This window comes from Nomia melanderi, chromosome 12 (genome assembly GCF_051020985.1).
Source record: "Nomia melanderi isolate GNS246 chromosome 12, iyNomMela1, whole genome shotgun sequence".
NCBI lineage: Eukaryota > Metazoa > Arthropoda > Insecta > Hymenoptera > Halictidae > Nomia > Nomia melanderi.
Window position 1 is genome coordinate 7,585,282 of NC_135010.1, and position 27,049 is coordinate 7,612,330.

The 27,049-nt window shown below is 40.2% G+C and overlaps 3 protein-coding genes across 17 annotated transcripts in view; 2 read left to right on the forward strand and 1 right to left on the reverse strand.

The window, feature by feature from the left end:
• Fas2 (neural cell adhesion molecule fasciclin 2) overlaps positions 1-7,500 on the forward strand; it is a 182,710-nt gene extending 175,210 nt beyond the window's left edge. For 2 of the 3 annotated variants that reach the window (XM_076372883.1, XM_076372884.1), the window contains 4 exons: positions 5-136; positions 948-1,017; positions 2,315-2,440; positions 4,312-7,500. In XM_076372883.1, the coding sequence (XP_076228998.1) occupies positions 5-136; positions 948-1,017; positions 2,315-2,440; positions 4,312-4,453 (470 nt within the window). In that variant the 3' untranslated portion in view covers positions 4,454-7,500. The remainder of the gene's footprint in view (positions 1-4; positions 137-947; positions 1,018-2,314; positions 2,441-4,311) is intronic. The other variant, XM_031975003.2, reaches the window with a different exon arrangement.
• GlcAT-I (Glucuronyltransferase I) overlaps positions 1-13,692 on the reverse strand; it is a 162,069-nt gene extending 148,377 nt beyond the window's left edge. For 4 of the 5 annotated variants that reach the window (XR_012999883.1, XR_004234878.2, XR_012999884.1 and 1 more), the window contains exons 1-5: positions 13,507-13,692; positions 12,782-13,305; positions 12,421-12,717; positions 8,674-8,740; positions 3,677-3,822 (exon numbers count right to left, since the gene is read on the reverse strand). Coding sequence is in view for 1 of the 5 variants with exons in the window: in XM_031975010.2 (XP_031830870.1) it covers positions 8,642-8,740; positions 12,421-12,717; positions 12,782-13,305; positions 13,507-13,633 (1,047 nt within the window). In the remaining 4 variants the exon portion in view is untranslated. Of the gene's footprint in view, positions 1-3,676; positions 3,823-7,428; positions 8,741-12,420; positions 12,718-12,781; positions 13,306-13,506 lie in introns of those variants that run through there. The other variant, XM_031975010.2, reaches the window with a different exon arrangement.
• LOC116426273 (protein FAM135A) overlaps positions 8,694-27,049 on the forward strand; it is a 48,237-nt gene continuing 29,881 nt past the window's right edge. For 3 of the 9 annotated variants that reach the window (XM_031974990.2, XM_031975001.2, XM_031975000.2), the window contains exon 1: positions 14,411-15,381. The gene's annotated coding sequence lies outside the window, so the exon portion shown is untranslated. Of the gene's footprint in view, positions 8,807-14,410; positions 15,382-18,512; positions 19,068-24,753; positions 25,087-27,049 lie in introns of those variants that run through there. The other 6 variants (XM_076372881.1, XM_076372882.1, XM_031974999.2 and 3 more) reach the window with 6 other exon arrangements.

The following is a 27,049-nucleotide window of genomic DNA, read 5'->3' on the forward strand; positions in this document are numbered from 1 at the left end:
CAAGGTATAGACACCACCGTAGTCCATCATCAAGGACCTCTAATATCGAGCGCAGCCATAATCGGTATCGTGATCGCGGTACTGTTCATTATCATCATACTGATCGACGTGATCTGCTGTTGCGCCAATAAGACAGGTAAGAAACCAAACGAAACTCATTTTTCCCGTAGTAATTTAACCGTCGAGCAACAACGTTGCTTATTGGCTACCGCGATAATTTATCAGCGATCGCAACGTAACTCCCGAATAAATCCGTTCGGAACGGCCATGTAATTCGAACTGAAATTGCAAAACGAATTTAGCGCGCGTTTCAACGCGAGTTTATCTAAAACCGCATCGCGTATTCACTCGAAACTCTAACGCGAACTTATCTGGAATTACACGGATAAATTCGTGAAATTGCAAGGTGAATTTATCGCAAACAGCATGTGCAACTCTGAGCGAAATTGTAACACAATTGCGCGACTGCGCGATACCGTCGCCTGAAATAATTAAATTCATACATTGGTAAAATATACAATCTTTTCTTTGCATAAATTTTGAGGTAAAACGAGATAAATGAAATTGTAATATCGATTTTTCAATATAATATTTACGAGAATGATATTATATTGGTTAACAGTTATATTTACTATAAAATAAAATGAAGTCATATTGATATTGATTTTTCAGTAATAATATTTATAACAACAACAATATTTAGGTTAATATTTATATTTATAGTACTATAAAATAAAATGAAGTTACTTTCAGGTCGATTTTTCAGTAATAATATTTACGATAATAATATTATTTGGATCAATATTTAGAGTATTATAAAATAAAAGAAATAAGGTTATTCTAAAATTGATTTTATAGTCATAATATTTGCAACGATATTTAGATTTAGATTTATGCATTATTTTTGTCTTCGATTTTTAAGGAAATTTTATGTATTCGTGTTGCAGGAATTATATATTATGTTTGCGAACGATCCCGCCGGAAACCAGTGGACGAAGACGACGCGAAGCTCGGCAGGTGAGACTCGTTCCAAACAACTAACATTGAAACACAATTTACACACTAACACAGTACATCCTCTCGGTATTTAGATAATTTTACTCGACTTTCCTCATATACATTACATCTATTTTACATTGTGCTTTTGGCAAGTCTGGCGCTACATTACCGTGTCATCGAACCTAGCTCCCATCATGGAACTTCGTTTTGGTCTCTGTTCTTTCACTTTCCAGCCGTTGGAAGGATCCGCTGATCCCGCGATCACCGTGACTAACACACTAATTAGCTTAGAACGTGAACGTACCGTTGATTTCCCTTCGAGTATTCGCGAAAACCCGGTACCGGTTTGTTGAAACATATTTCTGCGTTTAGTATGCATTGAATAATTCACTAATGATTTTCTGTTTCGAAATACCGCTTTAGAAATATCTGTAAGGTTATGAGAAGAATTCTAATCATACGGAAGAGTAATATTTCAGACTGAATTTTAACCCTAGTTCCACTCAATTTTAATTTCACTTTGAATTAGTCACTTGAGAACAATTACTTTAATAATTTAACCCTTAAAAGCCTACTTTAATCATTTAACCCTTTAAAGCCTACTTTAATAATTTAACCCTTTAAAGCCTACTTTAATCATTTAACCTTTTATAGGTCAATATTTCCGAAACATTAAAATTTGTTTTCCATAAAACGTTATTAACTAAAAGTTCAGCGTTAATAAAGGGCTCGTTATTAACTACAGTTATTAGCGATCGTGGTCGATTCTTTCTTAATTGAAACGTCAAGTTCTTAATTTAGAAATGAAAAATTGATAACATTTGTAACTTTCAAACTCCAGCTTGAATGTTTAAATGTCACGAACGCTCCTGTGAACTATAAAGGGTTAAACAAATAATGACGTAACTTTATACGCGTTCCACATTCTGTTTCGCTTTTCCTTCATACAAAATAATTCGACGGCAATGAAATTACATTTCCATCGAATCAATTTGCACCCTCGCGGAAGGTTTAATAGGCTAAGTGCCTAAAGCCAACGCCGTACACAAAGAAGCCTTTATGGCCCGAGGTTAATGGACACTCGATAAATCGGAACCGGGCATCTCCGGTCATACATTTCCATCCGTCGCGTTCGATTCGGTGAAATATTCCGATTGAAACGGGAGAAAAGATGAAAAAAGAAAGAAGGAAATAACAGTGAAATGAGTAGCGTCCGGAGGTTAAATGGTCCGGTTAACTGGTTAGAATCTAGCCCGCCATTAGGAGACACTTTGACCCTCTCGCATCTTTCTCTTTTTTTTTTCTTTACCGGTAGTCTTTACGGTTGGCGGTTTCCATTGCCGTATTGCGACCTAAAAATGGCCAATGTCGCCGGGGTCACGGCCATCGAAGACTCGGGTAGTGGAAAAAATACCATTAGATTGGTCAAACACACTGCCATGTAAGAGAGATACATAAGTGAAATCAGTAAGAAGCATGGCCCCTCTCGAAGGGGCTCTGACACGGCTTTCTACTTCGCATGACATTTTTTTTGTTTAATGCTTTCAGTCTTTTCTTCTTTCTCTCTCTCTCTCTCTCTCTCTGTCTTTCTCTGTCTTTCTCTGTCTTTCTCTCTTTCTCTCTCTTTCTCTCTCTTTCTCTTTCTGTCTCTTTCTGTCTCTTTCTGTCTTTGTCTCCTACTGTCCCACTGTTTCCATATGATTTGCTTCTTTTTCTTTGGTCCCTTGTACCGGTAAATATCCTAGAATATCGGGAGTGCAATGCTGGACGAAAGCATTGGCAGATCGAGATCATCATCAGAAATTATTATGGAATATTTTAGTCAAAGAATATTGTATTTTCAATATTAATATTAAACATAAACAAAGAAAGTAAACATTAAGTTTTCCTTCCTTAACTCACTTGCTAGTTAATAACTTTTAGTATTAATATTTATTTCTGTCTACAAATCTACAAAATACTAATTTACTTCCAAAATTTATTTTAACGATAGTAACACTGAAATATTATGTAACTGAATTCCGTTATCTCAACTATAACCTATTCATACTTAAAACAGCTATCAAAGATAAGGTCATATTTAAAAAATAGAATGCATCTTCCACTAATCGCTCGTCTATCTGCTTCGAATTCGACAACTGATATCTCGATATGCTAAGCATGTGTCGGCATCGTGCGTTCCAAGATGGCGTCCACAGCAACAAAATCGACGATAAAGAAGGACTTAGAGCATGATAGAATTCTTGTTTATCTACGTTCCCCAGTGCCCGTCCTTCCCGTTCTTTCAGTTGAAAACACTGACCCGCCACCGCCAACCACTTTTTACACGAGTACACACTTCTCGTGGAACGAATGTCGCATCCGATCATGTTTCATTTACCCGCCTGCCCATTCCGCCCAATCCCCCCGGTCGCTCGCCTCAGCATAAAACTGTCGCCCATTATCCGCCCGTGCTTTGGCTATGCTGCATGAGATATCAACACTCTGAAGTGATATTAATTGCTCGTTAACTACGTAGCACACTCCACCACCATCGCTCTAATTCACCCTGTCCCCGTTCGAGCATCGATCACGGACGCAGGTAATTCGAGAACACTAAGCGGGAAAGTGACCCGGCGAAAAATATGAACATTCCTGTGTGTAAATATCAATTCTCAGAAGATTTTCATACACTCACCTTGTCTGTCCACTGAATGTGTTCCGAAGTTGCAGACATCTAACGGCGTTGATCGTTGTCTTGTCGAAACTCGCGGTTGAAAAGATATTCGGAACGTGTGCGGCAGGGACTCGTTAACTGATGCTCCGAAGATCCTCACGTCGATTCTGTAGAAAATACATGTGATGTTCGTAATGAGAACAAGTGGAAAACTGAACAGTGAATAAAGTAGATATAGATTTTACTTTCTCGTTCTTATTGTTGAAATATTTGTTTCGTTCTATATTGATAAATTAAAGGTAAACAGAAGTTGTTTATACTCAATCCTTGATCAAGGCAATTATACTAAACCCAAATTAATCTAGATATTATAATGAAATGAAACTTAAGAATATTCAGAGAAAGAACCGACGAAACGTTCACGAGTGAACTTGATACTTCATAATCTCTTAACGAATCTCTGCGCCAGCCCCACCGCAAATACACGATACTAACGAGTGATGGCATGCCTTATGCATATATTCGATGTTGCACCACGCGCCGCATCCGTCGACATGCTCTTTTATGCCCAGTAATAGAAAGTAACCGTAACCAACGCTCCCGCGTGCGAACGATCGTTCCTCACCGATTAATCACACCCTCAACAATCATTTTAGAGACGAGAAGGAGCCGTTGAAGGAAGAGAAGAAGATCACGCCGATCATCGACTCGGGCCTGCGCCGTGAAACATCGATCACCTTCGACGGGAAAAGGTCCGTCTCGAAGACCGGGTTCGTCGGCAAGGACTCGGCCGTCTAGATATTCTTCCGGCGTACTAGATTGTAAATCGTAAAACCGTGGAAACGCCTGTTTCTGGCCAAAGTGTTCTCGAAACGATACGAAACGACTCGCGCATCCCTGGACAACATCGCATTCCCGCCCGAAACTTTCGAATCCGCTGCGCGTCGTTCGGGAAATCACCGCGGGGAGGGCTAACCGGCGGGAAATTCAAAGATCAGGTAAACCTCGTTCCTCGTTCTGACGACACAGCGCGCGCGCATCAGCGCGAATCGATCGAGCAGGATGAAACAGCACGAGGGATCGAGTTCGACCGCCAAATCCGCGCAAAATGTCCGATGACCGATCAAACTCGCGGGTCAATCCTCGTCGCGCCTCCGGGGATGCGACGAGACACCGTAGCCGCCGCCTCTTTATTGGCAAGCACACTCGTCGGCGACGCGAAATTCGTCTGATCTCTCGACACCCGGTAGTTCTGCACAATCATTTCGCTAAGGTTAAGGAAAACCTTCGCGAAAATGAAAATGTTTCTTTTGCTACCCTCGCCCCGTTCCTCGCCAATCCCTCCGGTCAATGTAATCGCCAAAGCAGCAACACGGCAGCAGAGATAAACGCATCGATCTACCGGTGACGCCGGGTACCCAGGTACCCGCACGGAGATCGTTCTCTAGCGCGGAGAGACACCGTCGATGTAATTTGTAACTTTTAGCGAGTATTTGCAAAGGTGGAGCCTAGATAGATCGCTTACACGAGGAGGAGGAATGTACAAAATTTATCGCGGAAATTGGTAGAAGTCGGTCGGTAATTAGTGATCACTGCTTCGAGGCACCCTCTTAGATAATCGCAGTCTAGTACGCTGGGTAGTACTGTGTTATCGTGCGCACAGCGCGACGGTAAATCAAGGCGAAAAAGTAATGGGAAACGTTTTCCCCCCGTTGCGTCTCGTTTCTTCGTGGGAAACGGGAACTGTTTTACCGACTGACGATAAGGGACTGAACGTTCGAAAGCATTCCTCGCACGAAACGAGCGGAACGGGCGGAAACGCACGCGCACTCTTTGAAACGGTGTCCGCCATTTTGGCGAACCACCGAGTCTGTGTATATATATTCTTTCGAAAGTTGTATTCTCTCGACTCCTCGCCCATTCCTCGACGTTCTATTCGAGACACGTTGTATGGTCCACACGATGCATATATTTCATTTTTCCTACTGTTCCGTTTCCGAGAATACCATGTTATCGATTTTCGTGGTTACGTACGACCTTGGTTTCAAAGACTGATTCATTTAAGCGTGAGATACTCACGCGAACGAGCCGCGTGTACCGGTTATATCATTGACGATCAAGTAGCTCAGGTCAAGGACTCTCTTGAATAATACATGACTCGGACGTTCGTAAAGACATCATGGAAATGACAATTCCTTTCTTGCCCGCTGACAAAAGCAAGATTGACGGTAAACGATAGATCGCCGCCACCCGAGCCGTGTAACCGTTCCTTTTCCGCGGTTAGTCGATTGGTTGCGTTTCTAGGACGAAAGTGTATTCCCCATTGTTCTGTCAGTGATCGTTCTTATCGCGATAGTTTACCGTGTACATTCTACGATGTAAATGTTCGCCAGTGGCGACGCGCGCAAGAGCAGCCCAACCATTTCATGTTTGTTTGTTTCATTTTTATTTTCTTTCTTTTTCGTACGTTTTTAATTCAAGTAGTATTTTGCGTATTCATTGCGTTAGTTGACTGTCTAGGGTAAGGAAGTAAGCGAACCGAGAATTTGGACAGCTTTTGCTAAAAAATTCCGGTTGGTAAGCGTGTCATCGGGACTGTGGATCGTAGTGACAGCACCGGTGGCAGCATACAGTCGTCACTGCGATACAGCGAGGTCGTAAATTAAAGTTTCAAGGTAGAATCGAAACTCACCGGAATGGGTACCAATTGATTTTGCAGGATTTCGGACCGCATCAAAGGTGTTGATCACAGTTCCGAGTCCTAAAACCCTCTACCTATATTGACATATGTTGCAATGCATACACCGACTCCCAAGCTTCATGATACATGTTGCAATGTATGTAATTCGACGAATTGGTATCAGAAACAACTGTCGTTACACGACAAACTCAGAGGAATTGTTAATGTGGAAGCAAACTGAAACTGATACAAGTTTCATGAAGGCTAACAGTCGATGCATGCAGCACATGTTTCAACGTGTGTAGAGGGCTTAAGATCATATTTCTATCGATTCGTTGGTCCTATCACTTGAAACATGTTTACTTTAATTGAACCAACTTTTTTTTTAAGAGTTCTCTATATCTTGGCGACGACTATACCTAAAGACTGTAAGATAAAGGAATCAAAGAAGGTTTCGAAAGATACGGTTCGCTGGCACAGTGATATTGTCCTGCGACGACACGCTCACTTAGGCCGCGTATCTTTTTAAAAGTCTCTCTCTGGATATTGTATGTATAGCGTAATCAGAAGCAGCGGCAACACTTCGACGTTCGTTGATCAAGCATTCCCCGCCTCGGACGGATCAGCAAAGGTCCGACGCGGTTCACCATGTTGTAACTATTAACCGAATTTCCGTTTTCCCAGATACGTAAAGCAAACACACAAAGAACAATCGAAAGCTGCCATATACAGATATATAAATATATATATAAATATATATATAAATATTATATATATATATATTTAAATATACATATTACAATATTTGACACTATGAAATTACCACGTTCTGTCCTAATGTGTAAGATGGCTTTCCGAGACAAAAAACGCAGTTTAAAATGTGATAAGTTTTTGTAAATGCTTGTAAACGTTTTTCCTAATCATTAAGGAGTATCAGAGATAAGTTTAGGAAGAGAAGAGTGGGGGGAACCGGTAAGTTTAGAACGTTCTGCGCGATTTCGGAAGGTGCGTTCGCAATGGTGAAAAAAAGAGAGAAAAGGAAGAAGTTAGGCAAAGGGAAGGAAAAGAGCGGCGTTAATAAGAGTGACAGGAAGAGCAATCGATCGCGTGTATATTTATTTAAGAGGATCAATGTGTACCTACAAATTAAAAAAAAAGGAAATAATAATAATAATAAAAGTGGAAAAGTTTAAAAAAGTATAGAGCATCGCCTCCTCGCTTGCGAACGCACTGTCTGCACAGGTAGCTTTTTTACGTACCCGTAAACACAGAGTTTTGCCAAATATATAGTACTTATTAGCTTATAAGTCAACGAGTACATATTATACACGAGAAACAAAAAAAAAATATATATAATTATATCGACGAGAAAACAAGAAAAACAAAAAAAGAACACGAGAACTGCGAGGTTCTTCGTCTTCGTGATCGTCGCACCCCAGTATTCCGTGGTGTCGTCGCCGGGTCGGTCGAGCGAGCCGACCAGGCCGGGACGTCACGTTTTATCTAGCTATTTTATATTCGTTGCCAAATGAGAAAGGAAAAAAAAACGAAGGAACCCGTAACCCGAGTAGCTTCCCACGAAAAGTATTATTGCGCATCTCTTCCAGTTTAAAAGAAACAAAATGAAAAGCTAACAAAAAATAAATATTATTACGAGGTATTATTAAAGTTCGTAGGTGTAAGGCATATTTTTTATGTATGCTTTTTCTGTACGCGTCAAGGAAACGTACTCTCGACTAAATAAAGGATAAAGAACATTTTCAAGGTCAATAATTCACGTCTCTCTTATAGTCAGTTCATATGTGTGAGTATATATATATATACTCATATAATATAGAATATACATATATATACTCATCATGAGTGTATATATATAATATGTATTTTTGTTTTCCATGAGATAATCTCCCTTCTTTTTCTTCTTGGCGAAGAGACAATACACATGTCTGACAAGCGTATCAAAAAAACGTCTTATTGTTAATGCTAACAGCGTATAAAAATTTAAAAAAGAAACATTCTTGTTCGGACGACAGTGGACGAGCCGTTGTGATTGGCCTAGAGTATTATCTATTTCTTATCATCGAGTATGCAGTTATAAGCGACTACACGTTATGGCACTGCATTTCTCCGCAAACGGGGGAAGTACCTACTTACATGGCCGGGAGCAAGTAATCAAAGAAGCACGTATAAAATTCGCTGTTCCATTTCGTTCATTTGCAAACGCTACTCTATCACTTGTATAGGCTTTCGCAACGGGCGCAAGAAAAAGAACGTATTAAAACTATAATATCGATACTGTACGTATATCACACTTCGATGCCTAGGTTGGAACGTTTACCTTTCTTTATTAGTAGTTGTTCCACGTTCAGTTGTGGCGGTTCTGTGCGTGTGTGCCACACGTAGACCTGAAACAAATTTGAAGAATTAGCATGTACCATCGTTAGTTCAATGGTAGAGAACTTAAAGGATTCGTAAATTTGACTAAATGTTTCCTGTTCTTGATAGATTAATTAATTAAATATGTAATTAGAGTGAATACGAATCGCGTTATACGGTGAACACTTGAAAAAAATGTTTCATAAATTATATAGCAGGTATATGCAACGGTGAAATTTATAGGTAAATCTAGAATCAAACTGTTCAACAAATAGTCCATTCACTTTTGAATATTGTTATAGCGCCACTGCCATTTTTCTATAGAATTATAGTAGAAGTAGTGTTCAATATTTACGATAGATCAATTTTTAAGGAGGACAATCAAATTTTATATTCACGTTATCAAAAGTTGTGACCGCATAAAGTCAAAAGTTTAATTCAAAGTAAAATACCTTAAAAATAATACTACTACATTGATAGCATTCATTAACAATTATCGCTGTTAACGTTTTTCTTAAATATTTTTTAGTAAGTGCACATCTGCGTGACGGAAAGTATGGTAGAAAAGTCATATTGCGCCATCAGTGGCGAAACGTTCAAGCTACTAGCCGATTGGTATTATAGTTGAACCATGGCATGGCGCCACCATGATGTTTCATCATTAATTCTAATAAATATTAGGAGTAATATATTAACTAAAAAATATAATATGCATAATAATTAATATTGGATAATATCAGTATAGATATTATCAATCAATTGGACCTCAATATAACATTAATCACTACTATGAAACTGAATTTTTTTGTCTTATTTTTATAGGTATTCTTTTTACATATTAACATTTTTTACCACAAAAAGTTATTTACTATGACAGATTGCTCATTCTAGTTTTCTGATGTTATACAGTTAATGGAAATGATTAAGTTGCTACGATAACGATACATTAACATCCGGCGACACCATATGGCGTCACGAACAATAATAATAAGCGTTAACGTTCTATGACGTTATATGGCGTCATAAGTATCGCGACTTCTTAACAGCGAATAAAATGTGTTTTATTTTGAAGTTTTAAATGTTTTACATCGTTTCATTATTGAGACTTCACAATTGAATATATATATATTACATAATGTTATCAATTTTTTTATACAAATTTTTACTGGAAATTCAATTATTTGTATATACGACCAACGAGAATCCAATTGTTCCTACTTTCATATAATACTGTATAGGTAAGCAATAAAGAGTATATATTTCATTTTATAACTCCCTCCTGTCTATAGTAAAGATTTTGCTAGATCTGTATAATCTCGATTTTATTTACAATGTAACATAACCGAAAATTCAGTTGTGTTAAAGATCATCATAATTAAACCTTTTGCTTTTATTATATTGTACAATCTGAATTTAGTTGAAATTCAATTTTTTATCCCATACAAATATTACAGATTTTATAATTCTTAAAAAAAATGACGAATGAAGAAGAAACTTTCCTATGGGAAAATTATGAAGATTGTTTGTCTGATGTACCAAGTAACTATGAAAACTGTGATGCTTTAAGTGATAGTGACTTTAATTCCTTTAGTGATAGTGATTTAGAGGATTTAACATTAAATAACAAAAAGCGATCTCATATCTTACAAACACAATCTAGCGATTCAGAAGAAAAGGATGACAATCCATTAGAATGGTCTGACGATGACTCGCCTAGAAATAATGAACCTTTTGAAGGTTCTCCAGGCATCAAAATTTGGCCCATTTATGGAGAAAGTATAGAGCAAGTTGCCAAATTATATTTCACAGATGATTTGTTTCAAATAATTGTTACAGAAACTAATAAATATTATGCAAAGAATTCATACAAATATAGAACCTCAAAAAGCACTGGAAAGTGGACTGAGCTAACTATACCTGAATTAAAAAAATGGTTTGGTTTAATCATCATAATGGGTCTAATAAGGAAAGGTAAATTAATTGACTATTGGTCCACCAACCCAGTCATAGAAACACCAATTTTTTCTAAAGTCATGAGCCGCAATAGATTTCGTCAAATATTGTCATGTTTACATTTCTCTGATAATGATAATATGCCTGGTAACGCTGATAGATTGTTTAAAATACAGCCAATTGTAAACCATTTCAAACAGAAATTTAATGATGTTTATAAACCTATGCAAAAATTATTATTAGAAGAAGATATTATACCTTGGAGGGGCAGATTGAATTTTCAAGTATATAATCCATTTAAAATAACAAAATATGGTATTCTTATTAGAATGCTATGTGAATCTAGTACAGGCTATGTATGCAATTTTGATATTTATTCAGATACTAAAAGTTTGGAAAGCACAATATCAGCACTTGTATCAAATGTTTCTAATATGTGGTATCATATCTACATGGATAATTATTACAATAGTGTTGAAATTGCAAAACAATTACTATTAAAGAAAATTAAAGTATGTGGAACTATAAGAGCAAATAGAGGCTTACCTTCAAGTTTAAAAAAAAGTAAATTGAATATGTTTGAAACTCGATTTAAACGTCAAGGAGAGATACTCATTCAGTTGTGGAAAACTGACAAAAAAAAAGATATACGTATGATTTCGACAATACATAACTCCGATGTAATAAATACTGGAATTATAAATCGCAAGACCGGTCAACACATTCAAAAACCAAAGTGCATAATAGATTACGATCAACACATGAAAGGAGTAGACAGAGCAGATCGATATATAGCGTGCTATCCAATTTTCAGGAAAACTCGAAAATGGACAAAAAAAGTTGCTTTATATTTATTCAACTGTGGCTTATTTAATGCCTTTAAAGTTTATCGAAATATTAACCGTAACAGCAAACTTAAATATAAAGAATTTTTAGAAAATATTGCTACAGCTTGGATTGAAGATAAAACGGTATTAGAATCGGAGCCTAACCTCGATAGCCCCTCTATATCAGGAACGTCTTCTGTAACGCGCACCCCGCGTTTCGATTCATTGCAAAGATTTTCAGGTGATTTAAGACAACATCACTTGGTAAAAATAGCAGGAATGTCGAAAAGGATACGACGAAGATGTAAAGTATGTTATTTAAATAAAATTCGAAAAGAAACATCGTACATGTGTAAACATTGCAAAGTGCCATTACATATAGGAGAATGTTTCAATTCATATCATCTAAAGGAACATTAAAAATTCTGTTTGATATTGATATGACCGTCTTTGTAAAATAATGTGCTCAACTGATAAAATGATTTCGAATATAAAGAACATGTTTTCTACATAAACAAAAATTTGTTACTCTTTCTTAAACCTCTTTTTTCATTTTTCATACTGTAGAAAAATGTTTACGATATATATAACAAGTAGCAGCGGTACATAGTATTGAATTATATCAGTGAAGAAATCTTAAAATAATTTAATATTCAAAATTGGATTTTTGACTTGTATTTAATAAATAGTTAAGGTTTAATATTTCAAATAAATGACGTTTTTTTAATAATTTTAAAGAACGGTATTACTATGCCATCTTACGATTAAAATTTCATACCAATTGATTAGTAGCTTGAGAATTTTACCGTAGATGTCGCCATAAATTGCTTATGTTTTTTTAAATGGCTGAAGTACCGAAGTGAAACAAGCGTGAACAGTGAATAATTATTTTAACCGTTAATGTGTGATTAATAACATATAGCACGTACCTTCGTGCAGCAATCCGCCAGTGGTTCCAATTCGTCCCTAGTGACGATTTGTCTCAGAATCTCACTCTCTTGGTATCCTCCCGGAACATCATACGAAAACATTGCATCCTTGTGTTCTAATAGGAGACGTAGATTAATAGCGAATCCAGCCATGTCCAACGGAAATGGACGATCCGGCTTCCAGGCCGCGTTGAAACCGACTACCTTATTCGTAACGTTATCACAAATCGGTTTCTCTACCATCAAACCACCAACCAAACCCACTGGCCATACGCCGACTTTTTGAATCTTTTCCATCTGTAACACGTGTTATGCAATGCTTCCGTGACTGGACCGATCATTCTGCCGTTAATGTTCTTACCTCGTAGAACAGCTTGATCGAGTACGTATTGTCATCGTCAGCGAAAAATACAATCCCCTGGTCAGTTACTTTTAGATTCTCTCGAAGCCAGCGTAGTGCAGCGTTTCGTTGCTCAACACCGCGCGGTTTCTTCCAGTTAGGGTCATTCCTACCTAACTTATAGCTAGATGGCGTTGACGCGGCCAAATGAGTATAAATTAAACTACTGTTCTCCAAGAACCGTGTAACCAATTTCGTCTTCATTTCCGCATCTTCAACGACGATCCAATGGAAATTAGGTATATGCAAAAATGTTTGGTATAACCTAGTCAACTCGGCCTTTTGGACGGGCCTCGCGAAGGTAGGCGTAATGGCGTAAATTGTAGGCTTTTTAGTATGGTCCAGTTTAGTATTGCCACCGAGTATACCATGACCCTCTAATCTTTTAACTATGCTATACGTTAACCCGTATGCATCTCGTTGTTCGATAATCATAGATTCCAATTTACTTCTAAGTTCCTGCCATTCGAATCGTTCCTGGTAATCTGTAAGAAGAAATGAAACGTAACGTTAGCATCGGAGAGAACAATGGAAGCAACGTTTTCGAAATTCCCGCGGTGCATGCGCGTTAGGCGCAGCATGCAGGATAACTAGTTCCATGCATAGGTGCGTCACACGCGTGGACCACTCGGATCCTCTAACGGATGATAAAAAAAGGAAGTACTGAGTTCTGGATAAATACTTACATATGAAACTTTGAAATGCGATCACATGAATCAGGAACAATATTAGGAAGCCTCTGTTACAACGGGAACAGCCCCACATATTAAATTTAGTACCGGATTCTTCGGTGAGGAACACTCTTTCTGTCATTGTTTCCACGCCATGACACTGTTCTACGATGCCGACTGTGCTACGCGATGGATGCGCTGCCCCTCATATAAGGACGGTGAAATGTGTCCACCGCAATAGTACATCCTGAAGGACATGCCATACATTATGAGAATATTAAGTATTCAGAGAAAGTTCAATTAGGTCTGTTTTACTAACGAAGAATTGTGGTCTAAGCTACCACAAAATCTTTGATTATAGCTAATGATCGTACAGTGATCGTGAGGTCACACGACCATAAAATCGACTCAAAGCTTCCTCTCTAACAAAATTTTCTCCTCCACAGGATTTTATAAAAAGAATACTTCATATAATATTTATGTTAATTAGTTTTTCAATCGCAGTAGGTTAGGTATCACATAGTGCTTAAAAATCCCTAGATCAACGGGGAATCCTGACCTGAGCAGGCTCTTCTCGCGGGAAATTCAAATGGTACATCCGTACATTCATACTACAAAGTGAAATACGTACCAAATCGTTACGATGACTAGTAAACTACGATAAAAACGCTTGAAATCACAAATATAACCTAGAAAAGGTACTTTAAGCATCTCGATCCACAGTAAAAATCATAGAACGTAGCTAGAAATGTTCAAATAATGCATTAAGATGAAATTAGAGTACCTAAAATGTTTGATCTCTGAATTATCAATGTCATGTTCAAAATAAAAAGAACAAAAATTCATCCGTCGATCCAGCAGTGTTTTCCCTCCGTTCCGCGCCGTCGTGAACGAAACTCCCTAGTTTGTATCTCGAGAGCAGCGACACCGGACTGCTCCGAGGGAATTAGGCCGGACTCGGGCGCGTGCGGTGCTCGGCGCGCGTAGAAGGGCGCATGCTGGGACGTGTCACGGGCACGCGTGTGTCACGATCGCCCATATATTGCTATCGTGACTGGCCAGAAGGCGCCGCGGCGGGGCGGAAGGAGGGCGGGCGTTCGAGGCTTGGTAGCGCAGGCAGGCGCGTAGATAGGCCAGCTCACGGTGGCGTTTCCGCAGCGAGCTACGGGATCGTCCCATGCTCGTAGGTCGCCCGCGTGTAGCCTCGCGGTTCCAAAGAGGGTTGCTGCTGGTTCCGGACGGTCACGCGTCGTGTCAACGCGAGGAGTGGCCAGAAACAGGCACTAAACCCGCTGTGCTGGACCGATCGAGTGAAATGATTGATAACATGGTACGGGGGTAGGAGGACAAGGAAAACGAAAGAAAAGAAAAGACAAAAGGAAAACTAAGAAAAAGAAAAATAATAATCCCAGCCCATCGAGCCGCGAACTGGTCGCCAGTAACGAAACTGCTACTCGTGGCAGCCAGCGGCATTGGTGTTGATGGTTAGTGGCCGTGGCGTTGGTGGTGGTGGTGACGATGATGATGGTGGTGGCGGTGGTGGTGGTGGTTTCCGATCGTGTTGGTGACCGTCGGTAGTTGAGGGAACCGTATCGTGGTGGTGCGCGGATGGTGGTGGTGGTGGTGGTAGTAGTGTCGGAGTAGTGCTGCTGCCTCGCGTTCGACGACAGTTAGCGAGGGAGAGAAAGAAAAGTAGCCCTCGAGGTTACGAGGCCAGAGGAGAAAGTGGGTGTTGCCGGAGTGATAAACCGTAGGAACCCGTACGGGTCCTCGCTGCCAGGACTCGAGAGGAGAACAGGAACGGAATCGTTGATAGGATGCGAGTCGCTCGACGTTTCGACGAGCATCATCCCCTAACCGAGAGCCAGATCCTCGTAGATCGTGTGCCTCGTGAGTACACCCCAAAAGGACAAACAGTACACACACTTCCCAGCCCTCAGTGTCTCAAACCCTCTTCCATTGTTAGTAGTCCGTGTAACCTGCGGCTCGGCCGCTTAACGTTTAAGCAAACCCTGCAAAATGTTCCCCGGTCGTCGTCATAGTTGTCGGGACGCAAGGGAACACAAGGAAGTGTTCTTAAACCACCCTCTGACCCTCCGCCGACTCCGTGCCTTCGGGTAGGGACACGTAATTCGACGGCTGCGAAGGAAATAGAGGTCGGATGCAAATTACGAGCGTGGATGAGCTGGTGCGCGATGGGCACGGTAATTGGGGCGAGGGGACGCTGGCTGGCTCGGTGGGCGCGGAGGAGAGGATGCGTTGGATACTTCCCCCTTTTTCGCATCCTCTTCCTCGTTTACACTCCGCCGCCCTCCTCCCCGTAGCCCTGTGCCCACGATTTTCCTTGTTCCTCTTCCCACCGTGTTTCGTTCTTTGCCTCCCCGTGCGCTGGTAAACAGCAGTCACTGGCGTGTGAAGGTACATGGGCGTAGGTAAAACTTGCCTCCGCCGGTCGAGTTTTATTTTCCCTCCCTCTTTTTTTTTCGTCGACGTAACGAGGGACCAGGCGGTGTTATTCGTGCACAAAGACGACTCCGGTGCCCTTTCCGCCTTTACCCTCGTACGTGTGTACCTATATACGTGCGCGTATACATGTGCCCATGCGTGCTAGTGTACACGCTCGCCAGTTTCCTCGACCCTGCTGGTCGGGTAACAGGCGGCACACACGAATACCAGAAATAATACACGGAGGCTCGTCGGACCGGCCGATTCAAGAACATCCCTCCGCCCCGTTACATTCCCTCCTTCCAGCCTCCGCGCGGTGTGCACTGGCCTCGATTAGTTCTCGCTTAGAGAGAAAGAAAGAAAGAGTGAGTGAGAGAGAATGAGAGAGGGAGAGAGAGAGGGAGAGAGAGCGAGAGAGAAAGAGTCGTGACCGGATTATTCTTCTCTTCTTCTTCTTCTCTTTTTTAGGGGCGTTGGGGGAGGGCAAAAGGGGTGCGCTAACGACGTCACCGTGTCGAGTGAGTCACGGCTTCTAAATTGATCCCCCACCATAGTTGCTCTTCCTCCCCCTACTCCCTCTTCCCGTGTCCCCTGCATCCTCTTGCTTTTACTACATCCATTCCAGCTTTTTCGTCCTCTTCCCGTCCTCACAACTCGGTTATCGCTGGTGCTTCCGCACACGAGCATCCCCTTCCCTCAGCGCCGTCACCCATCAGTCCGCCCCCACCCCTTTTCTATCTAGTTTCCCATCATCTCCATCAACGAAGGCGCGTTGATTTAATTCCTGATGCAACGTGCCCTCTTCCTGCTGTCCCGGCTGAACCCGTCTCCTGCCGCCGCCCGTCCACCCCCAACGACGATTCACGCGACGAGGAAAATACGCCCGGAAACGAACGTGTTCCCCACTCGCCGCGGGGCCGGTTCGTTCAATAATTTCGCAAGGTTACGGGGCTATCGATAACGGAGGCAACCGGTCGCGTAGAGCGGTGTTCTGCGTTCCAACCGGGAATGATCGATCCCGTGATTCCTACTTACGGCCGGTCGAGTAGAAGATAATGCCCCGGGACGGTGTTGTTTCCGCGCGGCGCGACGCTGCCGGTGCCGTTGTTCCGCGCGGCTTCCCGGTTTAGGGGCGAAGATAAGATTAAGCACAGATGATTGCGTGACGGTGCCGCCGGGCCGCCGGCGTCGCCGCCTCGGCTGCTTATCAAACGGGAGAGGCTTTGATTGAAAATAGGCTGACGCTTCGAGGGTCTCGAACGATTTTTCGTTTTAACGAGGAACACAACGGGATAAGCGGCGGCGAGGGCTGCTTCCTTCGCTACCCTCTCGCGACGCGTTATCTTAATCAGCCTGATCGATGCGTTAAGTTCTACGTAGAAGATATTTATACGCGGGGCAAAGTCGATCTACTTTAGAAGCGGAGATTGCGGAGAGGATCATTCAAGTGTGTTCTGATTTTTTATCTTACGCGTCATCGGATGGCTGTTTGTTATTCTACGTGCGGTACTTAGGATTCGAGATAATACAAGATTCGATTGGCTGGAGGGGTTACGAGTATTGGGGATGAAACGGATTCTGTAGCAGAAACTACTGTCTCCCATTTCTGTATTCTGAAGCATCTATTGCAATTGTTTCACTCTGTACTTGTTATCTTTAGCAATAGAAAATCTTATTATCTAGAGGATTAATAAGCAATTACGAAATAGAACAGTTCAAAAGGAATTCAAGACACTATATTTCTATATCACAAAACATCAACTTCCATCATCCTTATTCGTACGTATTCTTAGAATCAATACAAGACACAATTACTTAAAGAACCGAGGAGTAACAAACAATCACGTACAAAATCAAACGCGCCAACACAACCGTCGGGTCCAGCTCCTTTAATTACGTACTTATTACTCAAGACACCGTGGAGCCCGATTACCCCGAGAATTAAGAGGATCCCGAAGTTCCAAGAGGGCGTGCACGCGAGCAACGCTCATCATCCAAATCGGATGAATTCACGGGCCGTAGTTTCGAAGAAATTGGACGTTCAGCGGACGGAATCGTTTTCCCCTCGTTTCCCAGTTAAGTTGCATTTAATGCAACCCTCCCGTTCGTCCCGTCCCGTTCCGTGCTCTCCTCTTCTATCTTCCTCCATCCAGCCCCATCCCGTCCGACCGGATGCCGGCTGTTTTCTCATTAAGGAATGGAAAGTTTCTTGCCCCGGAATGGGACGCGGCGCCCGGCGACGGAAGGACCGGGTGCGCCCCGGCAACAATATGGCGAAATGAATATCACGGAAATATCAGGGAACGCTCGAGCGAACATAAGAATCCATTATCGGGCTTAATATCTCAGGCGCTCGGTTCCGCGTTCCTTTATTTCTTCCCAACCCCCTACCCTTCGGCCGCCGATGCTTTATTAGCGTCTCGTTTCCACCGGGAAAATGAATAGGCCTCCATTGGCGGGTACCTTCTGGTACCCAGCGTCAGCTTCGCGATTTCAATGGCCGACCACGGTTAATTTCTTTCCCGGATCGAACGTGGTCTCCTATCGGTGCTGGGAAAAAAAGAAAATCTCGTTCGCGGAGCTTTTCTCTATCTTTCTCTCTCTCCCTTTCTGTCTGTCTCTCTCTCTCTCTCTCCCTCTCTCTCTTTCTCTCTCTCTCTGGGCTTTTTTCCGTATTTCGTGGCTCTCGCGCGCACGGCACCCTGACATTTCGCCGACCGTCCCTGGAAAAGGTCACCGAATGTGGAGCAACCACCGAGAGAGCCGACAGATCGAGCGTTCTCGCGGGACCCAGCCACTAACCTTAATAATTTCGCCGGCGAGCACGCGTTCCCCGGTCGCGCGGCGAATCGACATGGAAAACACGCCCCGGTGTTCGACGGTGTTAACGGGCGTGGCGTCGTCGCGACTAGAGACTTTGAAATTAATTAGCCAGCCGTCCCCGCACCGATTGATCACGCGCGCACCGCCACCCCCGTTGGATCGGTTTTAATATTCGACGAGGAACAGGGAGATCGGGCTACTGGGTTAAAGCTATCGGCGTGTTGAACCCGTCGTTCGCGTTGCTGGCTTCTTCGGCGCATGGTTGCCATTCATTATTAATGAGTCCGGTATACCCGGCGGCGCTAGAGGTACGGCTGTGTTCGGCTGTTTCTGCAAGATATGAAATTGTGTTTTAACGAGCAGTTCTTTGGAGATTTGACGGTGTATGGGTTTAACGGTTGCTTTTAGAATTTGGGATTTTATAGTTGTAACGGTAGTTTTCGGGATTGGGGATTTTATGGTTTTAACGACAGTTTTTGGGATTTGGGATTGTATGGTTTTAACGGTTGTTTTTGGAATTTGGAATTTTTTTAAATGAATGGACTGTTTGAAAATGTTTGCTGCGACGAAAATGTTCTTGGTTGTTTTTGTATATATTAGAAATTTGGAACATTTGTTCGCAGTAGATGAGTAGAATTAATATTTAATACAGACGAGCTTAAATATATTAATCTTTTAAAACTGAATGGTCGTTTACGAATTCTGCAAACAAGCTAATAAATACTACGATAATATACAATTGAGTAGAATGTTAGCGAATGACATCGATCTCTGAACTGTACACATTTTTCAATGCAACAGCAATTACACTAAAAAATCATGATTTCATGAACACGTTACGTTGTCAAGATGTTTTCACTGACAGCAAGTCAAGTCTCGATCCATGTACTTTATCACGATATCACCCTAATGGCAAAAACTATGACAGTCAACATGCCACTGATGAGATAATCGCGCCGATAATAGATTATAAATGGATCTACCGTTTTATAAGACTCATATTTCGAAAATTACTCTATTTTGAAAGAAATCTAGATCGAAAGATATTTGAACCGTATGAAACTTCAAATAAGTCATGAATTCCATGAAATATCTCCATCTACGTTATGTTAGTGGACGTAGCTTAATTAATTGATACCGTTGGTCGCGTGAGCGATAAGTCGCGTGTATAACGAAGAATATATTTGCAAATTACAACTTCGGTAGAGTGTTTGATCATCGAAGATGATTAAATTAATTATTCAGTCTACTTTCAGGGCGTAAAATAGATTAACGATAGACACCCGACGAGATTGAACGGTGCCGGTTCAAACATTGATAAGTGCGAAGGCCGGAAAGCTGGGCGGAAAGTGGAATGTGTCTGGTCTGACGCGGCACCGTCATTTTCCACTTCGATCTCCGTCATTATATCCTGCCCGTTAATTCTTTAAGCACTTGAAACACCGTCCGGATGGAGCGTGATGTAACTCCCGTTGCACCATTATCGCTGGGCAGTGAATAATCATTATTAATGAATTAGCGAAACAATGAAATGGATGTTAACCATTAGTGGTGATTAAATTATGAATTACTGATCACGAAATGATTATACCTTTGATTGCCTGAAGTGTGCAGTATGTTAATTGGAAAATAAGGGCAATGCTGAACGTCGTTTACATAATTCGTGTTTACCAATGTAGATTAATTTATTTATTAATCGCATTATTTTTATAATCGTTGAATATCAAATGAGAAGCGAGGAAATTAATTAAATTGTAAGAGTACAAATTTTCTATTAATAAGCGTAATTTATACGATAGAATGTATGGATATATCAGGTGTCTGACCATGGACTGTACATTTCTACTTGAAATCAATTATGACCTTCAACGCGCACATCCTTTACAACTCGAGAATAACGAATCAAAATATCGACAAATATTACCTATTATTCATTCCTTTAATCAAAATTATTTATTTAGAATATATACTTCCACAAAAATGTAATAAAAGTAGAAAATCCAGAAACAGGAACAATATACATTAAGTCCAAAATCGTGTGTCAAATTTCATAGAACAATAGATTCTCATTCAAAATATCTTCTAACCACTGCAATCCTACAAAAAAACCTTAGATAAACTAACCTCAACTAACCTCCAAAAACGAACAAATTTACAAAATTTGACTATTTTCATCGAGTACTTCTCTTAACCGAAGTAAAACATATTTCTCCATACAAAACCACCACGTCCCTTTGCAGGGCCAGTTATACAACACTCGGTAGGATATTCCTTCGACCAGAACTCAAAAGCAATCTGTGCGTTTCAAGCGGTGAGACCGTCTCGATCTTATATTTGCGCGTCGCGCGTTCACCCCGTCCCGCGACAATCCTCGACACGGATTCTCATTCACGGTGTCGTATAAATCTGCGAGGGGTATAGCGGGGATTCTAAGAGAAGCGGTTCGCGACCTCTTATCCGAATTGAAACCTTAGCACGTAGTCTGACCGGGCACGGTCATTTTCCACTTCGATCGCGGCACGCGTGGTCAGTGAACCGACATACACGCGGTGCGACAAATGCTCATTCTACGTGCAGAAAAATCGTAAATCGTTTTACTTTATTTACACTAGCTTGAAATACTACCTTGAAATCTTAGAACACGTTCTCACGAGAATACCATCGTTTAACTAACTTTTTAAATTACTATAATATTTCCAAATTAGAAAGACTAAACAGAAACTGTATAACACATGTATCAAGCATGTTTTATTTATGTGCACACGTGTTGTATGTAATTTTGATAATAAAATTTATAATCGTCTCGATGTGTGGATAGTGAAGATAGTGAATCTTTGTATATAATGAAAATTCCTCAAGGTGACGCGAGGAAAAGAGGATTAAATAGAAACCAGTTCCTTTTCTTAAGAACCTTAACCCTTTCAATGCCATCGGTGATTATAGAGTTGTGGTATGGATATGTTATCTATAGCCAACGTCCATGTAAAAGCTTTCGCTCTCTTGTATTATTGTATCAGGAAACAGAAAGACATGTTCGTTCATTCTTATATATAGAAAGACTGATAAAAAGTCTATCAGTTAGCATTGTTAACACGATCGTGAAGTACGATACGAAATGATTTTTGTAAAGTTCAAGCCTTTTTAATGATTTACAAAAGAGCGTTGTTCACGGAAAATGTGTTAATAAGTCGAAAACGAAGTAATAGCATTCTTAAATTCAACGACCAAGTCGAAATTGCAGAATCTTGGAAAGATTTTTTTGTTTCACGTTCTGCGCACTGTTATTTGCCATGAATGCATAAGATCTGCTGTCTATTCATAAGTAACAGCTCTAGTGCTCGTATGCACAGGGTCTGAGAGCTTTGCTCTATTTCGATCGCACAGTTAGACATGGCTGGTCCCCGGTGACGATGAGTCCCAGTGAATAATCGAAGAGAAGCGTCCCGGCGTCCGCAGCGTCCGCACTTCCACCGGGGAATAACCGGTGCCAGCGGACGAGGAGGCTCACTCGTTTGTACGTGACAAATTCTTGGCTCGTTCACCTGCCGCTGATTAGCCGCCGAGTGCCGCGGATGTTTGGCTTTGACGAGGATTCACCGCGTATCGCACGCGCGACGCGACGCGTGCGACGGAGACCGATTACGTGCCACGTGGCGCGAAAATGAGGAACTTTCTCTGAGTGATTTGTCGGGATGAATACTTGGAACTAGTTGCGGAAGATTTGGTTTTAATACTGTGAAGATTTCAGTTTGATAATAATTGTTGAGGATTAATTATTTCTGTTAACCTAATGTGTAATATGCGATGACTAAATATTGGAATTAATGTTTATTTGATTGCAAAAGTTTGGTTTTAATACTGTGGAGATTATAGTTTGATAATAAGTATTGAGGATTAACTATTTTTGTGAACCTAAGTTCGATAATAATTGTTGAGAATTAATTATTTTTGTGAACCTAATTTGTAATATCTAATGTCTAAATATTGGAATTATTGCATATTTGATTGCAATAGTTTGATTTTAATATTAAAAGACGGAGTGATATTGCTTGTTTCTTTCTTATACAAATTGTTAGAATATTTATATTGAGACTTTAATTAAATTGTGCTGTAATTTGCTTACGTATAATTCGATTCATTTAATAATTTGTCATGAAAGTATTTTTATGTTTTGGAAAATTATAAATAAAACAATCTAAGGTAGTTTATTTTTGTTCGTTAGATGGTTCTAGCGTTAAAGAAGTGTTTGTGGGACTTTCTGTTATTTTCCTTTGATGGATGGGCATTAATTAAAATTAGTACAGGCCGACTCAATTGTCATTTTTTAGTCGACTGAAATCTCGTGAATCCTTGACATTTGATTTTCTCAATCAAATGAAAGATGAAAAGAAGCAGTTGTAAATAACTGGAGTATCTACAGATTTCAATAAAATTTTTAAAATCCGGATAAGATTATACTTGCTCCCTCCTTTATATAAACCAGTGCACAAAGATAGAGATTTGTATAAATATCCGTCAAGTAGTAATTACTAGCATACAGGACGAGGTTCGGCAAGATAAGAGGCAGCTGTTTCAAAGCCCAACCCTGATATACCGTACAAGAGCTTGTATATTACAACGGAGTACATGGTTTGATGAAGAGTCGAGATTTTCACTTTATTTTTAACCCGAGTCCTCAATAGAATGCGTGGGTTTCATAATTCCTATTTTTATAAACTAATACGGAGAAATTATTCGATGACGTGTAATGCTTTGTAAAACAGAAATACCAGACTGCATACATTGCAACTATCTACTCTTCTAAGACAAATTCCTCAACATCAATAATCTAATTTTATTCAGAATTTCAAATTTTATATTATCTTCCTTGCAAAAAATCTTAATAAATGTCTGTAACCGTAAATCATAAAAATGTTAAATTACACAATTATTAAAATTATAAATTGTGCAGTTATAAGAATGACGAATTACATAATTACGCAAAAACTATAAATTATATAATTATGAAAATTATAAAAATTATAAGAATGATATAAAAATGTATTATGGAAGTGTTAAAAATTGTATAGAAATGTATTGCGAAGATTATGAAAATTATATAAAAGTGTATTATGGAAAGCATACAAATTATAGAGAAACGTATAACGAAAATCATACAAATTGCACAAAAACGTACAATGAAAGCTACAGAAATTACATAAAAACCTATTATAAAGCAAAACCGCATTAAAACACTAAGTCCGGTAAAAGAAATAAACAGCCGAGCAAAGTCACCCTCGCGCCGCGAGCACCAATAAAGACGTTACGACACAGAAACGGTAGCTCGTTCACCGATAAATCGTAATTCGCTGTGCACACGATCCGCCGTTGCGTTTCAAATAAAACGTATCGCCGCGATAACACCGATACCGTGCATATTTACCTTTTTTCTCCTTGGCAAGCGGCTACGTGACTCCGTGCGCAACCAGCGTGCTCGTTTCCCGTCGCCGGGTAAACCGCGGGGAAAAAAGCGGCGACCGAAAAAAGAAAAGGGTGGAAAATAAAAGGCAGAAAGAAAGAAGCGAAAAAACGGGAAAAACGAGAATCAAGCAAAATGATTTATAAGGACACGCGAAGCGTCGCGGCGGTCGTGGCACGTGTCCACGGTATTTTCTAGCCGCGGTCCGAAGCCAATGAACCTGTGTGTGGTTCAACAACCACGTGAGCGTGCTCGAGAAGTTTCAACCGTAAGGCGATAAAGCGTGGTTTATTGCAACGCGCTTGCACACACCACCTACGTGCCTCTATCGTTTTCTCTTTCCTTCCTCTCGCGCTCTTTCCCTCTCCCTCTCTCGTTCTCTCTCTTTCTCTCTCTTTCTCTCTTCATACCGCGAGAGAGCGTATCGAGGCTATTGATAGTGATAACGACACGCCGACCGCGTGTAGTCGCACCAGTGTGGGGGTCCTTTTTCAGGCTGGCCGCGATGAGCAAGACGATAACGGGATTGCGAGCTTGAACGCCGCGTTCCCTTTTATCGCCGCGCTGATAATCTCGTAATTACTTATACGTAACGAGCGCCGGCTGGTACGGGATACAGTGCTCGGAGAATAATCAGTGTTCGATGGTTATTCAGGGCACTCGTTGAGATTTTCGTGCTCGGACCTGTAGCGTCTTAGATGTTTTTAGCTCCGTCTAGTGATTCGTTCTGTGAATGGAGTTGTGAGTGGTTCCTTTTTGTTACTTAGGTGCGAATGGGATTTTCGAGTTACTGTAGGTGTTTGTGGATTCGAATGGTAGTTTAGGTGATTTGGATGGAGGGATAGTTTTAGTTGAGTTTGGTGATTTAGGTGAGTTTGGGATTTTTCCGAGAAATTATTTTAGTATTTAAATTTATTTTTGCTTTGGTTTTATGAATGAAGTTCTTTGTGTTAGTATTAGAGACTTTCTTTTATTGTTTCATGGATATTGTTGATATCCTTGTAGTTAAGAAATTATTATCCCCTTTTTAACGGTTGGTTTGCGGAACGTGTGAATTTGACGTGTGTTATGTTTCACAAGCATTATTTAGTGAATGTTTACGTTGATTTCGGTTGATGCGATTGGACGACATCAAACTTTTTAGGAACAGTGGAATAAACTGTAGATTAAATGTCCGTAAAGCTAGTGTTAAGTCTCTTGTGGTCTTCCTTTAAATTACAAATATCTTATTCACTGTATTCTTGTGACAAATATTTGTCGCAATGTCATAATTAACGCGCAGCACAACACGGTACAGCCGAGACAATTAATAATCGTAATCCAGGTTTGCTTGTAATTTATTTAAATGGCAACCCGGTATTTCCGCTCGTAACAATTCGACCATTTAACATCCGCGGATTTCCCAGCTGTTCCTCTCATCCGTATAGACAGAAACACTAATAATGATTATTAATATTAATATACGTACTGAAAGCAATATTGTTATTAATTGGACGATGCCGGTCTTGCTTTTATCCCTTCCAAACGAAGCGCGGAATTATTTATTCACACAGAACGCGTGCACGGTTGTTCCGGCAGGAATGAAGGGATTCCCCAGAACATTCGTGCATTGCTGGAGAAGTTTCGATAAAATATGAAAACAGTCGTAAAGAAGTCTGAAGTAATTAGTCACTAAGAATTGTTGAATAAAATTATTCACGAAAATATAAGTAATTATTTGATTGTTTTTCGAAATATTCTTCTTCAATATTAATACATTTCTGATTGTGCTATGCCACTAGTTTCTAACCTTAAAAATCTAAAATGAGTTTTAACTAGGTATTCACTAATAGGATATAAATATAATTACTGAATTAGATATAATTAATGGTTTTATTGTTTTCTTAAATATTCTCCTTCAACATTAATACATTTCTAATTGTGCTGTTAGCAGTTTTTAACCTTAAAAATCTAAAATAAGTTTGAACTAATTATTCACTAACAAGTGTTGAATACAATTATTCAACTAGTTACAATTAATAGTTTTATTGTTTCTCGAAGCATTCTCCGTCAACGTTAATACTTTCCCAATTGTATTATGTCAGCATTTTCTAACCTCTACGAAAAAAACATAAATTCTGTCGATAGATTTTCGAAACTTTTGCAGCAACCTACGTGTTAATGGTACCAACACGATGCGTACAATGCTCGTGGTAATTTGTTGAGCGACCGTCTGGCCGCAGTCGCTCGTACGGAGCAGCTGAAACAATTTCGTCAGCGTGACTGTCTGTATTTGACAGAATTGAAATTTCTATTTCGACGTTCTGCAACTATATTTTTGTATATTTTTTTTCTATCGATTTAATCTTCAATGCCGTTCTCTTGCAACGCCGTAACATAATTTAAATCACGCTGTCAAGTACGCGCGAACATAGGCACGAAACTTTTTCCCTGCTTTACACGAGCGACTGCGACTAAACTGTCGCTCAACAAATTGTCGTTAGTTACGAGGGGGAATCTAAACTCTAGCGTTCAATTTACTGATGCTCGAACACAGAACGCAGCTATAGTGCCAGTGCAAGCGTGAAGAACGTGCGGATTAACATTTTTATTTTGCAGCGTATTTATTTTTAACCATTTTGAATATTTTGATTATATAAGTAGAGGAGATAAACAATGGTCAGACTAATTGGTTAAATCTTACCGAATAATATTACATTACAGATATTGATGCATTTATAGTTTGTTAATATCTTTTCAGAACAACATAGAAGTATTAATAGAATTCCTTCCATTTTTATATTATTTTCAATCAATTTTTTCTAGTTGAATCTTCAATAAAAATCTTCGTTC